Genomic DNA, 15,167 nt, shown 5'->3' on the forward strand with positions numbered 1-15,167 from the left:
CTGTCACTGCACCTGTCAGCCAGCCTGGCACCGGCAATCATTTTAGGTTATGTGACTAACTCCTGAACAAGGAGGGCCTTTTTAAGGGACCAGATCTGCGCTACGTTCAAGCAGCAGCGTGTCGACGAGCTATTATTTTTACATTTTCGTCTTCATCTGAAACGAACCCAAACGACTTTTAACAATTCCACGGCGTTTTCTCCAAAACCCACTCGTATTTTACGATAACAGCACCCGCACCCGCCCCCCTTCCCGGCCCGGCCTCCCCTCACGGCGGCCGCGGGGCGGCCCCGGCGCCCATTGGCGGAGGCGCTGCGGGTCCCCGCGGCGTCACGGAGCTCGCCGGGGCCCCGCCGGCTGCCGGCGCGGCCATGGCGGGGGCCGCAGCGGGGCGACCAGGTCGGGGCGGGCGTGAACCGGGAGCCGGGGGGCTGGGGGGGGGATCGGGGCGTGCGGGAGGAGCGGGGAGGCCCCGCCCGAGAAGCGGCCGGGCGGCGGGGCCGCGCTCGGAGGGGCTGCGGGGCTGCCCGCGCCCCGTGCTCGGCGCTGCGCTCACGCCTCCCCTCTCCCCCCGAGCAGGTCCCGGCGAGGCGTGCGGCTGAGAGCGGCTCTCTCCGTCCCGTCCCTGCTGCCTGCCTGCCTGCCCCCGCCATGGAGACGGAGGGCCTGGAGTGGCTGCTGGTGCCCGTGCGGCAGCTGGTGGCCTGGGGCGCCGCCGGGGCCATGGTGTTCGGCGGCGTGGTGCCCTACATCCCGCAGTACCGGGACATCCGCCGCACGCAGAACGCCGAGGGCTTCTCCACCTACGTGTGCCTGGTGCTGCTGGTGGCCAACATCCTGCGGATACTCTTCTGGTAAGCGCCCGCTTCTGAGCCTTCGTTTGAAATCCCCCGAGGAAATAACGCCGTTTTTATGTGCTTTCTGCCCCTCTCTCAAACATCAAAAAGCTGCTTCGTGGGTGAATCTGCACCGAGTGTAACCAGCCGGGCGCAGGAGCGCTGCGTGTTGCCCTCGCCCGTCGTTCCAAACAGCATTTTCTGACTTGCTGCTAAAAAAAAAAAAAAACAAACAATTATTTTAAGTCAGACCTCTTCTTCCTCTTTTATCTTTCCCTTTCCCTCCAGCTCTGAGCGAAGGCCCCGGTCCTGCGCGCTCGTTGTAACCTCCAGCAGGTCTGAAAGCTGCTGGGACGCTGGCCAGATGTGCTCGCCCTTTCCTGCGATGCCAGCTGGCTTCAGGGGAGCTCCCGTTCGCTTCCGCAGCTCCACGGATGAAAGCATCGTAATTTGATAAGCAGGAAAATGGTGGGCTGCTGCCCAAAGCACGCTCTTCCTGTTTCCAGCACGCTTCTCAGCGTTAAAAGGCGTGTTTGTTTTCATAGCTTGATCTGGTGCTGCTGAGCAAATAACGTTTTATTAGGGCCTGCATGATTTCCCTGAATAAATTTTATTAACTTATATTCCTCGCTACTTCTAATAGTGTAGATGCTGCAGCGTTGGTAATATATTTGAGAAACCAATGGTGAGAAAGTCTGGGAAATGACTGCAACTGAGGACAGTTATTCTAAGAATATTTTGACTTAAAATAGCGCTTTGTAGTCTGCAAAGGACTGATAGGTAAAAAGCCACTTCCTTCTGTTGGTTTCCAGTTTCTTTTCAAAGCTTCTCTACTTCCTTACGTGTATGCAGCTTTCTGGATTCTTCTCCAGCAAAATCAGTGTTGCAGTATAGCAGGGAAACCTGTGGACCCTCTCCTGAGACCATAGCTAGCAGTTGAATGGGGGAATCATCACTGGATCAGAGCTACTTGTTGCGCTGGAACTCTGCTTTCTTGGGGAGAAAGCATTGGAAAGAGAAGTGTATGGGACAGGTGTTGGAAAAAGCAAAAGGAAAGTAGAGGAGCTGACGGGAGGGGAGAAATTAAAGATTTTTTGTTTTGTTTTGTTTTACTAAGGAAGCTGAAATATACAAATGATTTAAGCCGAATGGAGATGCTGGCAGTTCCTAGGTAACCCAAGAGAGTGCATCTGTTAAATGAGATATGGAGTATGGAAGAGCTGGAAAATCTTATTTGAGTTGATTTTAAATATATCTCATTAAGAGATGTGCAGAAGAATAAATACTGTGAATAGTGAAAAATTTTATTTGATATTAACCTTAAAAGCTTTGTCAGCATTTGAAAAGAGAGAAAATGCAGTTACATTGGTTATGTGTTTTTTCTTAATTATTTTTTTGTTTTATTTTTTGCTGTGTGTATTTAAGCTGTATAAAAGTATTACTCCTTGACACACAGTAGTTCTGTGTGTGCTCTGGTCATCTCAGAGCTTGTCAGTGATGCTGAATGGCTTCATACATCATATACATAGACATATCTGGCATGGCTACAGCAGGAGCATAAGGGATGCGGATGGCTTGTGATACAGCCACTTCAGGCTTATACTGTAGGCATGAGCCTGCAGAAACATTTCTATCTATGCTTATAATGAAGTGTCTCTTTCTGTCTCTATTAGCTAAACGACAGGAGAGAAGACTTGCCTAATGATAATTCAGTGTTCATGGAAAAGGAATATTTAGTTTCTCTACTTGTAAAGATTAGGCATCCCTACTAGTCCACAATAAACACTAGTAAGTAACAAATACAGTATTGAGGGTGGATATTGTTCTTGGCCATATGGTTGGTTAGAGTAAGATAGCAGAGTAAGAGCCTCAGACTTACTGGAACATGTTTTAAATGCACCCATAGAGCAACTTGGCAAAATGATTTTTCTGTTAATTGCTTAATGTCATCTATAGCTGATGATACTATGTACCTTATCTGGGATGCAGCGCTCTAGGTAATGTGACATAAGCAGCAGAATTATTTTAATCATATATGTCATTGGAAGGAATTAGTTGTGGTGTATTTGATTTTAAATTTATTGAATAATTTGACCCATTCTTGTGCTGGAACAGAGCTGTTTATTTTGTTTTGCCTATAATTTTCCCCAATCTGACTTTCAAAGTACCAGTTGATAAGACCAGTCCCCCTTTTCTTTAGCAAATCAATCCAGATCTTAACACAGGTCTCTCTTTTGAAATCTTCAGTGACATTTGGCTGTTATTTTCAATTATTTTTAGTTTCTCTTCATTACTTTGTTATCACGTATGTGCCAGATTCATCCTTCCTGACTTCCCCTCCATCCTGATCCAAAAATAAGTACTTAAAATTGTAGCCTTTAAAAACTCTCAGGTTCTAATTCTGCTGCTTTGCAGGCTCTAATTATTCCTTAGGAAGGCTGTTTGTTTATTTTGACTTCAAAGACGTTTCTCTAATTTGCTGATCGTTTCTGTTGTTACTTCCAGATCTTCCTTAATTTCATATATTTTTCTTAAATACAAGGGTCACAGAGTGGAATGTCACATTTTTTTCAATCCATGCATAACAGGAACAGACAGTTCCTGCCTTTTATGCCATGTTTACTATGTGTTTTCATTCTTCTATATGCTGGTCTTTCTGTATCTGTGTCAGTCGTAACAGATGTCCAGGCATTCAGTCCCAGCTCTCCCCTCCTGGCTCTACTCTGCCTGTTCACTTAAGCTCTGGGACTATTCCCTCATTTCCTATTTGTGAATGGGCAGATTCCACGCGTTCCTAGAACTCTACTCCTCTCCCCCTGATGTTGTCATGGAGTTTGACCTCCTCTCCAAATAGGGTATTTATTTCCCATTCTTCTTGACATATTTTTGTAGGTGGAGTGATAACACTGTGATGGTAGCTAATGAACAAAGTACTTCTGAGAGCAAAGATAACAATCCTGATTCCTCTTTTCAATTTCTTCTCCTCTGATCACACTGTTTATAATAGTAAGCAATTTTTAAAGTTGGAGGACTTAGCACACTGCTTCTTCTCCTCATCTTCCTCCCACCTAAACCCTTAGTTTCATGGCATGTTCAAAGAGAAGAGTGTACATTTGCTAGTGATGACAGTAACACATTATCTACTAAACCACTTTTCATGCTTCTCTATTTCAGAGCGTCTCAAAACTTCATCTTTAGAAGGAGAGTTCTGCTTTCACTTTGGGGTGTTTGGCCTCGTCTGTGCCAATAGTGAGCTTTATGCCAGAACTTTATGGAAAAGCAGTGGGAGAGGACTGGCCTGCAAGAACGAAAACAGCATACAGATAGCGGCGTGCATGAGTCCATTTCACTTTGTTTACGCATACGTGGCTTTCATTTAGGAAAAAGAAAGTAGAAGTCTGAGCATGCAGTCTTTTGACTTTTTGCAGCACCATTTTTGTTATCTGATTCTTCCTGTACTTGCTAGAGTTAGCTCTGATTTCTTGTTCTAGCTTGGTTGGTAAAAATATCTAAAGGATGTGCAGTCTTACTGGTGCTTGAGCTTGGGGTGGTCAGTGATCTGGTGAAGTTGTCTTGTGCTGTTTTGAAGCTGAGGGCTGGCTGCCAGCTTCAGAGCTCACTGTGGCACTTGAACACGGCGGTGACAAAGATGAACGTGCCTTCTTGGTGCGTCTGCCCTTCAGTTTGCCAGCTGACTAGCTTTGAATTACTGTGATCGAGAACAGGAATAAGAAGGTGAAGAGTTGTGCAATCAGCTGGGAGTGGAGTATGCAGAAGAATTTGCGAGAGTTCTCTCCCTGCCCTCCTTGCCCTCTTCTTTTGTTTAAAGCAGCTTATAATAAATTATGGTTTCTTATATTATTAAAACCAGAATAAAGAAATAGCTGGAGGAAAAAGAACTACAGATTCATTAGAAGTCAGCAGTAGGCATTTTAGTTGTATCTTGGGAAAGTTCAGCCAAAAGCTTCCTGCTGTTTCCAGAGGGCTTTGGACTTTTTTCAGTTGTGCAGTCAATAAAATGCTTCGTATAGTAGTATAACGTGACTTGTATATTTTTCAGGAAGATGATCTGTGTTCCATGAGTTTTGAGATGCAGTTCTGTTGGCCAGTGGCCTAAGCGTCATGCAGCAACGTCAGAGAAATCCAAACAACAGAAAGTAACACACAACCTTCCCATTTTTGAGTTCTTGCAAAATTGTTGCCTTGAGGCAAGCTCTGAAAACAAGTTGTGACAGTTAGGGAAACAGTGGAAGCTGCTGATTTTGTTATTTCTGAGCAAAGTCACCCTACTACCCGTTCCATATCAGTTCATCTGAAACAAGCTCGGTTTTGAAAGCTAATGCCAGTAGAATTGGGAGCCGTCTGTGCTGGAATCTGTAGAATCAGCTGCCTGTTAGTAACAGGCTTACCGAGACAGGTATGCAGCGGGAGGTGATGTGTAGGAAGGTGTTGGACTTGCTGTTGGACGGGGTAGGCTCCTACACATTTGTTTATTTTACTGCAACACCTGCGGTGCTGCTTGTGGATCAGCTCCTGATGTCGGGTGATGCTTTGACTTCAGGTAGTAGGCCAGTGGGGTCTGCAGGACGTACTGTGGGAAGGAGAAACTTCTAAGACTTCTGTTACTAAAACGAATACTGGTAGCTTTTTCTACACAGGGAGGGCGAGATGATGCTGGAAATGTAACGTTGAGAGATTGCTTTACCTGTGGTCTGCTAGTGGAGTCTTGCTCAGGTACTGAGAGCAAAAGTGCTATGCAATTCCTCCTCCTCATAAATGCCAAGTACAAAGTGCACTGCTGTTCTGCACGAAGAGTAAAGTAGGACTTTGTATGCCCAAGTGAGATGCTTGTTTTGGGTACTCTGTAGCGTCCCAGAAGTTTACATCTCAAGGAGGAGCTCACATAAAGAAATCCTGTTCTTAAGCTAGTTTCTTTCTTGAGCTTCTTGCTGATAACATTCTGTGATTGTGTGGGCTGCCTTTTCAGAAAGGCACTGTGTGTCTTTCCTGTGGCCCAGGTGGTGGCATACAGTGTCCTGCACGCTTTCCATCTTCCGTAGGATCTTTAACTTCCCAAAGAGTTGGAAAAGCTGAACCAGGGTGGTGAAGCCTGTGGTAGCTTTGGTTGCTTGGTGGTTTCTACTATCACAGTGAGCAGAACTGCCTTTGTGAGCCGAGGCAGTGCTGTGATGGGCACAGCACAAAGAGAAAGCCTTGCCCTGGGCTGGGCACTGCTGGGGGTAGCAGACAGCACTGGAATGGTGGCCGTGGGTGTAGGAGGAAACCATGTGGTTGGGATGGTGGTGATCTGGTTGCACCAACAGCAACCAACTTCTTTTGGGAGATGTTTTAGGAAAAGAGATACTGTTTAGTCTAGTTTGGGCTGCTTTTTCACAGGACTGGATTAGCAGGATTGTTGCAGTAGCATTGAGGCATACTGATGGAATTACATTACAATGACTAGTCAGTTTCTGCTGTGAATGTCTCCTCCTCTTGTCTTCATCACCTGACCACGTGATAACTAGTTTAAAGCTGTTGAAATACTAATAAAATGTAAGACCCTACCCTCTTCTTTATTTCACACATATAACTAGTACTAGTTCTTAGGAAACCACTGTGTTTTTTGTTTTTTTTTTAAATCTTCACAAATCTTGTTTACAGAACGATTCTTGTGTGTTGAGCGTTCTGATGTGCTTTTTTAATTGTCAAAGAGATGAAAAATCTGCCATAATACTTCCAGTCTCATTTACATTAAGGCTGTAGTGATGGCAAATTGTTACGACGAGACAGCAGGTGGCCTTGCTTATGTGTGTGTGTAGTGGGTGGATGTTTGTACTCTAAGCCATCCATTTGTCACACAGCCATTACTGAATCACCGATGGTCTCATCAGCGGGGAGAAACTAACCTTGCAGCAACCTGTGCTGGATTTACTGTCATAATAGTTTCTAGCTTATTGCACTGCTAGCTCAGCCCCTCTTGAATACCTTATGACTTTACATGCAAATGTATTTGTAATTGGAGAGGGTTTTTCTAAGCTTGGTGTAAAAATTTTTGACTGCGTGTTAATTCTAACTAATTTTTAGCTGTTTCTTCCTCATTCCATGAATAGGAGACACATACAGCAGCAGATTGTAGTGGTTTGGGGGACCTTGGCCACAGTCAGCAACAGGGGCTGCATGAGCTTTGGTATCGGGGGCATGGGACATAGACTGGGCCAAATTTTGTTCCTTCTGCCTTACATTTTCCCCAGCACAATAAAAGCCAGAGCACTCAGTGCTTGCAGTTATCTGCATCAGTTGTGTTCTTTACTCCCTTCCTCGTGATGTCCTCCAAATGTGTTAAGATACTGGCTGTTGTGACCCACCACAAAGATGGCAGAAAGAAGGGTAGGACTTCTATATCCTAGTGAAGTATATGTCACTGTTACTCTTCCAGTGGTGTATTTGACAGTGACGTGGAGGCTCAAGGCGTTGTAGTATTCTGGCTGTGCCATTAGGCAGGGAATACTTGTACACTTTCCTTGGTGTGGGCTGGTTGGCTGCTCTGTACAGGAAGATTTCCAAGGAAGCTGGTCTCCTGTCCCTTATCAGTTGGTTCATAACAAGAAAAAAAATATAGCTCTGTTGGAATGGTTGTCCTGTAAATTCAGTATCATGTAAGAGAGTGTGAGGATGAACCTGTTTTTTACCAGCAGAGCTCTGCCACTGAATTAGCCCAGGCATAAGAAATTATTTCTTACCATAGAGCAGGCACCGTCTAGAGGCGGTTATCGTGGCTTTGGATGTGGCTGCAGATGGCAGTGTAGCTGAGGTCTTTGGCAGCTTGATGTGCTTGGATAAAGGTGTCAGTAAATGCTTTTGGAAGGTCTGTGTAACATGGTGTGGGCTGAAGGAGCTGGGGAGTACAGCAATGTGTCTTCACCATTCTCAGCATCTCCATCCTCAAGGCATAAAACCCAGAAGAGTTGAGCAGAGAGAGAACTCCATGTGTTGTGTAGCCTTCCTGTTGTTAATCTAATATCCTTCAAGAGCTGCATGTGTAAAGCTTCCACCCTTTACCCCTAATCCATTTAGGGAGCATGTCTGGTGAGGGTTGCTGAACTTCCATCAAGCAATGCAGGAAGAGAAACTTGAAGTCACGAGTCTTCACTGAAGAGTCTTGTTTTCACCTGGCAGAACCTTATGCAAGCATGGAAGAGAAAGCCCTTCAGTAGAGACTCACCACCATGCAAATTTCTCTTTTTGTGTTACGTTCAGGAAAGCTCAGTAGGCCCCACCACACATCATCTCTGAGACAATGGAAATTCAGTTTGGGGCTGGGGGTGGAAGAGGAGAGGGCAAGAGAGGACAAAGTGTGAGTGTTCAGTTCTAGTACCTTTTAGATATTTTTCTTTCCCAAACCTTGGTCCAAATTAGATACAGCCTGATGAGTAAGTTGGTGTGGTTCTCTGACCTGCTGCTCAGATATCTGGAGGCAGACAAAGCATGAGGCTTACATATTTTTTTCTTTTTCTATAGGAGGAATTTATGTTAATCCTACTAAACTAATAGCTGTGGGTATTTTTTATGGGCCTTTCACAACTGTTACAGTAAAGGTAGTTTAGGATTTCCTTTTTCAGGTGCTTAGGGTGAAAGAATGAAAGTAACTGAATGCAACATTTGTCATCTTTGAGATGTTTTATATATTTTCCTTTCCTTTTTGTTTTTTGTTTTTGTTTTTTAGGTTTGGAAGGCGTTTTGAATCCCCTCTTTTGTGGCAAAGCATTATCATGATCATTACTATGTTACTGATGCTGAAACTGTGCACTGAAGTTCGTGTGTCCAACGACCTAAACATAAAACGCCGCTCTTTTGCAGGTTAGTGACAGGAACTAGTTGTTGCAGAATGAACCTTTTTGAAAGTGTATTGCACTTGTTTTGGACAGAAGTTCTGCCTGAATTGCAACCCAGTCTCCTTTCTTGATGAATCAGTGTAGCGCTATTTCAACTTTTTTTTTTTTTTTTGAAACCACTTCCTCCCAGATGAATGTTTAGATGAATGTTTAACATTTTAACTTTATTTTAAACGGGTCTTGGTTCAGTCTGGAAGTAGTTCTTAATGTTTCACATCATGCCCTAGGACACAGAGCTGGCTGTCATGCAGTTATGCTAGCCTGGATATTTTTTAAGATCTTGTCCTGCATAAGAAACTTTCTTCTAGTGTATTCTCTACCATGTTCTTAGGTGGGAGTTAGATCCTGATCATACGCTATTATCTGAGATCTTATTTTGCAGTTGCCAACACTTGCTTTTGCACAGAATTTATTTTCTGCTTAATAAATTGTTGGCTATCAAAACAGATGTTGTCATATTTTAGATGCAAAACTGTCTTTTTGTATACTTTTTTAGTGTGGGAGTTATGGGAACTTTCACATATATTTTTATATAGTTGTTTATCTCATTTTTAGGCATTGATACTTCCAGCTGGGACCAGACTATTATCCTTTATGTAATCAAATATTTTTGTTATGCAAAATGTCTTTGATTTTTCTCCCCTCCCCAGATAATGACATGAAAGGGATAGTTTTTGTTTTTTATCTAGAATGACTTTGACTTACAACATTTTATATTACAGCTTATTACCAACAAGATCAGAATTAATACTATCAGCTAAAATTTTGGCAGTTGTTTTACCAATATGGATGCATAATTTATTCTCTCCATCTCTTCTCTTCCTTCACTCCCTAAAAATTGAGGGTCTGATTTAGTTCCAGATATTCATGGCCTTCAAGGCAGTGGATACTGACTGTGCAGTAGGGTAATGTATCTAATACCTGAGGAAACTACTTCTATCCCTGCTTACTATGGAGTGTAGTGTGAAACTGTTCAGTTAAGTAAATTCATGTGGAAAGGGGACTGCACTGCACCTCCTGAACAAAAGTTGCCGTGTCCTCTAGTATTGTTAGTCTGGCAGGATGAATATTTTAAAAACTTAGTTTCATCCCTATTTAGCAGCAGTTAAATCCGGGGAGTATTTAGGAGGGATGTGTATGCTTTCTGCCTCTCAATGCTTGCGTTTCATGAACTGGCAGAAAGGTTTCTCTGTTTGCACTTTATGAGGTGAAATTATCCTTGTGCACGTTTATGCACGCTCTTGCAGGCTTCCTCAGTAACCTTTGGACAAAAAGGGAGGCTATTCAGTTTAGCATATAGCCTTCTTTAAACATCCCTTCCTGAAAGACATACAGTTTTTTATACCAGGTAATGGAAACTCCTCAAGGTTGTGTTGTGTCATTTGATCCTTTTTCCTGAAACTCAGCTTGTTACGTGTTTTAGTAGCTAGAGAGACTGATTTTTACTTGTGAACATTAATTATTTCTTTTTGTTGGAATGCTTGCATTTTCCCACAGACTTTGAGACCAGTTAAAATCCTTTTCTTATGTGTGATAATTTTTCATCTCTTACTTAAAAATCAATCTCAAATGTCATCAGGCTGGACAGAACAGACACACTGAGGACATTGACCCTCTGCGAGCTCTACTGGGATGTCTCAGAACATTTAATTGCATACTAAACTCCTTTCAAATGAGGCAGAAGAGGGTTTATATTTCAAGCATGTCGAGTGAGATTTGCATTTCTAATCCTACTTCTAATCTTATCTTAAGTTTTATGGTGATTCAGACAAGCTGATAAATCTGTGTACTTACTTTCTTTCCTCATAGTTCACCAGGTTAGTGGGAAGCTAGGTTTGAAGTCAGTGTTTTTCATGAACCTTTCAGAATCCTGAGTGGAAAGTGCAAGATTTCTGTATGTTAGTGTAATTTATAATCCCTCAGATGGCTGGTCTTCGATTTAAATCTTTTTCTTTAATTTCTATCCTCCCTCTGAATGTTTCTACAAAACAATCCAAAATATTTAGAAAATGAAGTTGTTCTTACTGCTTTCTTGTATTACTAGTAGATGCTGTGGTTCTTCCCTTGTCACATTAGTGTATTTTTATCAGTATATCTTGAACTATGTCGGAGTTACCTTTTCCTTTTCCTTTTTTTTTTTTTTTTCTTTTCATTATTCTCAAAGTAAGGTCACTTAATAATAGTCTTGCAAAGAGAAAGCAAGTTGAAAGTGGCAGAGCCCATCTTGTGCTGCTGCTGTCTTCTCTGTCTTTTTGTTCTGGATACATAAATTTAGCCTTAAAATGCAGGTACTGCTTGAAAAGAGAATAAGCCCTCTTTATATGTCCAATTGTTGTATTTTTTTTTTTACACTTGACTGTATAGCCAGTTTTTAACTTAACTATTTTGGATTGAAAGAAAAAAAAAAAAAACAACATCAAGAGAACAACAAAAACTTTATTTTAAACCCTCTAATGATAGGCCAGTTTTCTCTTGGCATGTGACTACCTCTGAAAGGTAGTGTTTATGTGAAGAAGTCCTCAAATGAAGTCAACAGGCATGAATAATAGCTTACCATCTTTTATACTTTATTTAACACCATTTTAATTCAATCTTGAATGTTTTACATGTAGATTTCCAGGCACCATTGTTGTGGTAACAGCTCTCCTTATTCATTGCTGGTATTTAAATTGGTGTCTGTCCAGTTGTATTTATGCTGTCTTGTTGACTCAGTACAGAAAGGCTCAAGGTTCAGTGCTGCTTTATTTTGTTAAAGGTGGTTTTGTTCAAAATGCTGTATTATTTCTGGGTCATAATGATGCTACCATGCTAGAGAGCTAGATACAGAAGAACAACATCCACATGCCTAACTCATTTCTTGACTCCAGAATCAAGGCCTTTTCAGGAGGCTGAAGCAAGTTGCTCACAAATACAGACTGCTAAAAGCATCTAGTCACTCTTGGAAACGTTGACAGGCCAGGACAGAGACTGCATATGCTTGGAGTGGCACTCTACTAAGGGTCTTCCTTTTCTTCCCCAATATAAGCCTTCACCCTCTTCTCAACAAAGATTCAGTTGCAGTTATGCCTAAGGCATTGTGCCAGATGTCAAGAACCCTGAGTACATGAACTATGCTGAAAGCCAGCAGGCAACTTTTGTTAAAAACAGGTTCTTAGACATCTCTTCTTCTTACAGTACAGTGAAGGCTCCTTACATGGTTATCTGGTGTTATGCAAAGATGATTATGTCTGGTCATTTGTCCAGTTTTATCTTCCTTCCAGCTGCTTATTTTCTTAAACTGCTTTATAACTTGTATCTTATTATAGCATCTTGATCTCTTGAAGAGCTCTGATTTTGTCACTGGAAAACACTCTTGCACAATACGTGGTTTTCAACTGGCAGGAAAAGGAGAGTTAAAGATTTTAGGATGCAGAATGATTGCAGATGGGGTCTACTTTGTCCTTGTTGATATGAGTATCTTGAGCTGAGGCTTTTTGGAGCTATTTTAGAGCAGTATTTTTCCAGGAGGTAATGCAACTGTATTGTCTTAATTGATTATACATGTGTGTATATATTCAATGTTGCTGGGCTAACAACTTGTTTTCTGTGATCATGAGAAACATATGAAGTGAGAGTTTAGCTTTCTCTTCCACTGTTTTTAAGTCTTCATTTTCTCCCCCTGAGTAAATTGCTGTTGGGAATGTTCACTGAGGCTGTTCTGAGCCTTCCTGCTGCTTGACCCTATCTTAATGTCACTGGGTGGAAGCATTATAGAAAGCATGGAGACTAAAATTTGTCATATTTTTTTTTGGCTTGTATGTTTTATAAGCAAAATATACTAACTGACTAAACTTGAACTAAAAGACCCACTGTTTCATTTAATCATACAAGTCTATTTTGTCTTTCCTTCCTTTTTTTCTCCCCCTCAACTTTTTTTATGTAGCTGCAGATAGTAAGGATGAAGAAATTAAAGCACCTCCCAAGAGATCCTATCTGGGTATGTACTGTCCAAACTCACTCTGCATGAAGTTGCCTTTTCAACTACCTATTTCATGCTTTGCCACTTTTTGTAACCATTTTTAGAAACAATTGCATGATCACTACTATATTAAATGTTTGCATTAAGTTTTTGTGACATACTAAAGCCTGGTGCATGGTTTCGTTTTAATTTTCCCTTCCTCAGTTTTAACCTACATAGTGGAAAACGTGCTTACAGTTCTACTTCAGAAATCAGTTTTTGAAGGCAGTTGAATTCATTGCATTGTGTGTTTCACATCTTTCTCTTTTTCCTTCCCCAAGGTAGAAAAGCAAAATACTGTGTGATACATATCGTCATAGTCATATTCCTCCTCTTCTAGCCCTGCCTCTGGAGGAAACAATGGAAAATACAGGAGTATCTTTCAGCATTGTTCAGAATGCTAGATAAGAATTTTCCCATAACATCTGATGTTCAGCAAAATGCCTGCATCTTTGCGATTTTTCCCCCCCCTGACTTGTTCCTCTCTTTATTAGAGTAGCCTCAAAATTGTTTCTTGGTAATTAGTAACACTCTAAATTGGAAGTATTTAGAAGAATACTTTCTAAAGAAGTATTCTTCTAAGGAATTCTTCTAAAGTATTCTAGAAGTATTCTTCTAAAGAGGAAGTATTAGGCACAAACTAACCTCGTAGCGTTTTCAGCTCTCATTTTTTTTTTTTTTTTAAAATTAGTTGTGGGTATCATGTTAAGGTAATTATACCAGCCACAGACACAAAAGTTGTCCAAAGTCAATTTTTATGTTGGTTTAAAATGAATTGATGAAGAATCTCACATTGATACTAGTTATTTTCTATTGCAATTCTCAAGCTAATAAGGGATCAATTAAAGACATACAGGGTAAAGAAAAGTATTCCTGGTGCAAAAAAGTCTCTACTATATTTATCAACAGTTAATTAAACTGGAGCAAGCTTTGAGAAACACAAAGAGAAGCATTAACCTGAGTACTGTCTTGAAACTGTAAGACCAAACCTGAAAGGGTTAAATAGATTCTACCATTAATCTTCTGGATCTTTCCTTTCAGATTTAGGGACAAAACGCATCTTAAATTGGTTTGATGGCAGTATTTTGCAAAGTACCTTTTCGTTGTATGCTTTCAAAACATTTTTTCTGGACTTCGTATGAAACTGTTTTATTTTGCTGTTTGTTTTCTACTTTGTAGTGGTTTTCACTGGCTTGCAACACTAACCAATGGAAAGTAAACTTTAAACAATTCTATCCTTTTCGCACCTATCTTCCTGTTGTCTTTTACTGGTACTCAGAAATGTTTTATTTACAGTGGCAGAGTTAGAATCAGCTGCCTCTGCTCCTAGATATGACTGAGTGGGTTATTTCAAAATGCTTCATGTGGTTAAAATTAAACAGAAAAAAAGTAACTTAATGTGACCTTTTATTCATTTCTGTTTTTTTTTTAAGTGCTTAAAAAGGTTGACATTTGTAAGGAAAAAAAACGTTTAATCTTAGTCTAACTGATTTAAATCTGAAACAATTGGTTAATAAATGGTGACTGAAGGTCATTTTGGAACTGCTTAGCAAAATAATGAGATGAATCGCATTATCACTAAGGAAAAAGGGTAGTCTCATGCTCAGAGGTTTAATGATAGGTTGGCACGTCTGTTCTCTGTTCAAATGGCGTAATTCTTACTGCTGCAAACAAAGTAAGAGATGTTTTGAGGTGTTTGTGTGTAGTGCACATGCAGAAGTATGCCCAAGCGGGCGTACAAGTGGGCTATACAGTGCTTTACATCACAGCATAAGTCATACTTTGACTGGCAGGGGGTTATTAAACTGAGTGAGCTATGTCCACAGGTGCTCTGTTTGCTACAGCTCTGGAAAGCTCACCGAGAGAGTAGTTAAGGGGAATATTTGCTGTATTCTCCTGTGGTATGAGGACATTCTCACAATGTCTTCTAATGAGTTCTAACAAAAATTTTGTTCAAGGAGAGATTGGCTTCTTCCTTTTCCCTGTTTATTTTGGTTTTCTGAAAATATTCTTCAATGTGCTTTCAGACTCCAGAGATCATTGTATTACTTTCTTTTTCTTGTTATGTAGTAAACATTCAGCCTATTCTTTTTGTAGATGAAGATTGGCTATCCACAAAAACTATTAGTGTAGATGTTGAAACATTAATCCGAGAATGTACTGTGAAAGTTAAGGACATGATTAATTTATTTTTCTTGATGAGGTGCTTTAGAACAAATCATAGAATCATTGAATGATTTGAGATGGAAGGGTCCTCTAAAGGTCATCTAGTTTGTGAATAAATGTCTTAATCTGTTTCACCGAATTGCAGTAAAATAAGAATTAGAGGCTGTCATCACAGAAGTAGCAAAACACTAAGCAAGACTTTGCTCCAAAGATGTATTGTGTGAAACTGTTTCAAAGGGTCTCATTGACATGGCAGATGAATCCCAAAGTGAATGT

At 41.1% G+C, this 15,167-nt stretch overlaps 1 protein-coding gene across 3 annotated transcripts in view; it reads left to right on the forward strand.

The window, feature by feature from the left end:
• The first annotated feature begins 355 nt into the window (after positions 1 to 355).
• The window catches only part of SLC66A2 (solute carrier family 66 member 2), a 49,674-nt gene continuing 34,862 nt past the window's right edge, over positions 356 to 15,167 (forward strand). For 2 of the 3 annotated variants that reach the window (XM_032182251.1, XM_032182250.1), the window contains exons 1-4: positions 356 to 399; positions 580 to 854; positions 8,560 to 8,693; positions 12,651 to 12,704. In XM_032182251.1, the coding sequence (XP_032038142.1) occupies positions 652 to 854; positions 8,560 to 8,693; positions 12,651 to 12,704 (391 nt within the window). In that variant the 5' untranslated portion in view covers positions 356 to 399; positions 580 to 651. The remainder of the gene's footprint in view (positions 400 to 579; positions 855 to 8,559; positions 8,694 to 12,650; positions 12,705 to 15,167) is intronic. The other variant, XM_032182252.1, reaches the window with a different exon arrangement.

The sequence above is a fragment of the Aythya fuligula genome, chromosome 2, assembly GCF_009819795.1.
Source record: "Aythya fuligula isolate bAytFul2 chromosome 2, bAytFul2.pri, whole genome shotgun sequence".
Classification (NCBI taxonomy): Eukaryota; Metazoa; Chordata; class Aves; order Anseriformes; family Anatidae; genus Aythya; species Aythya fuligula.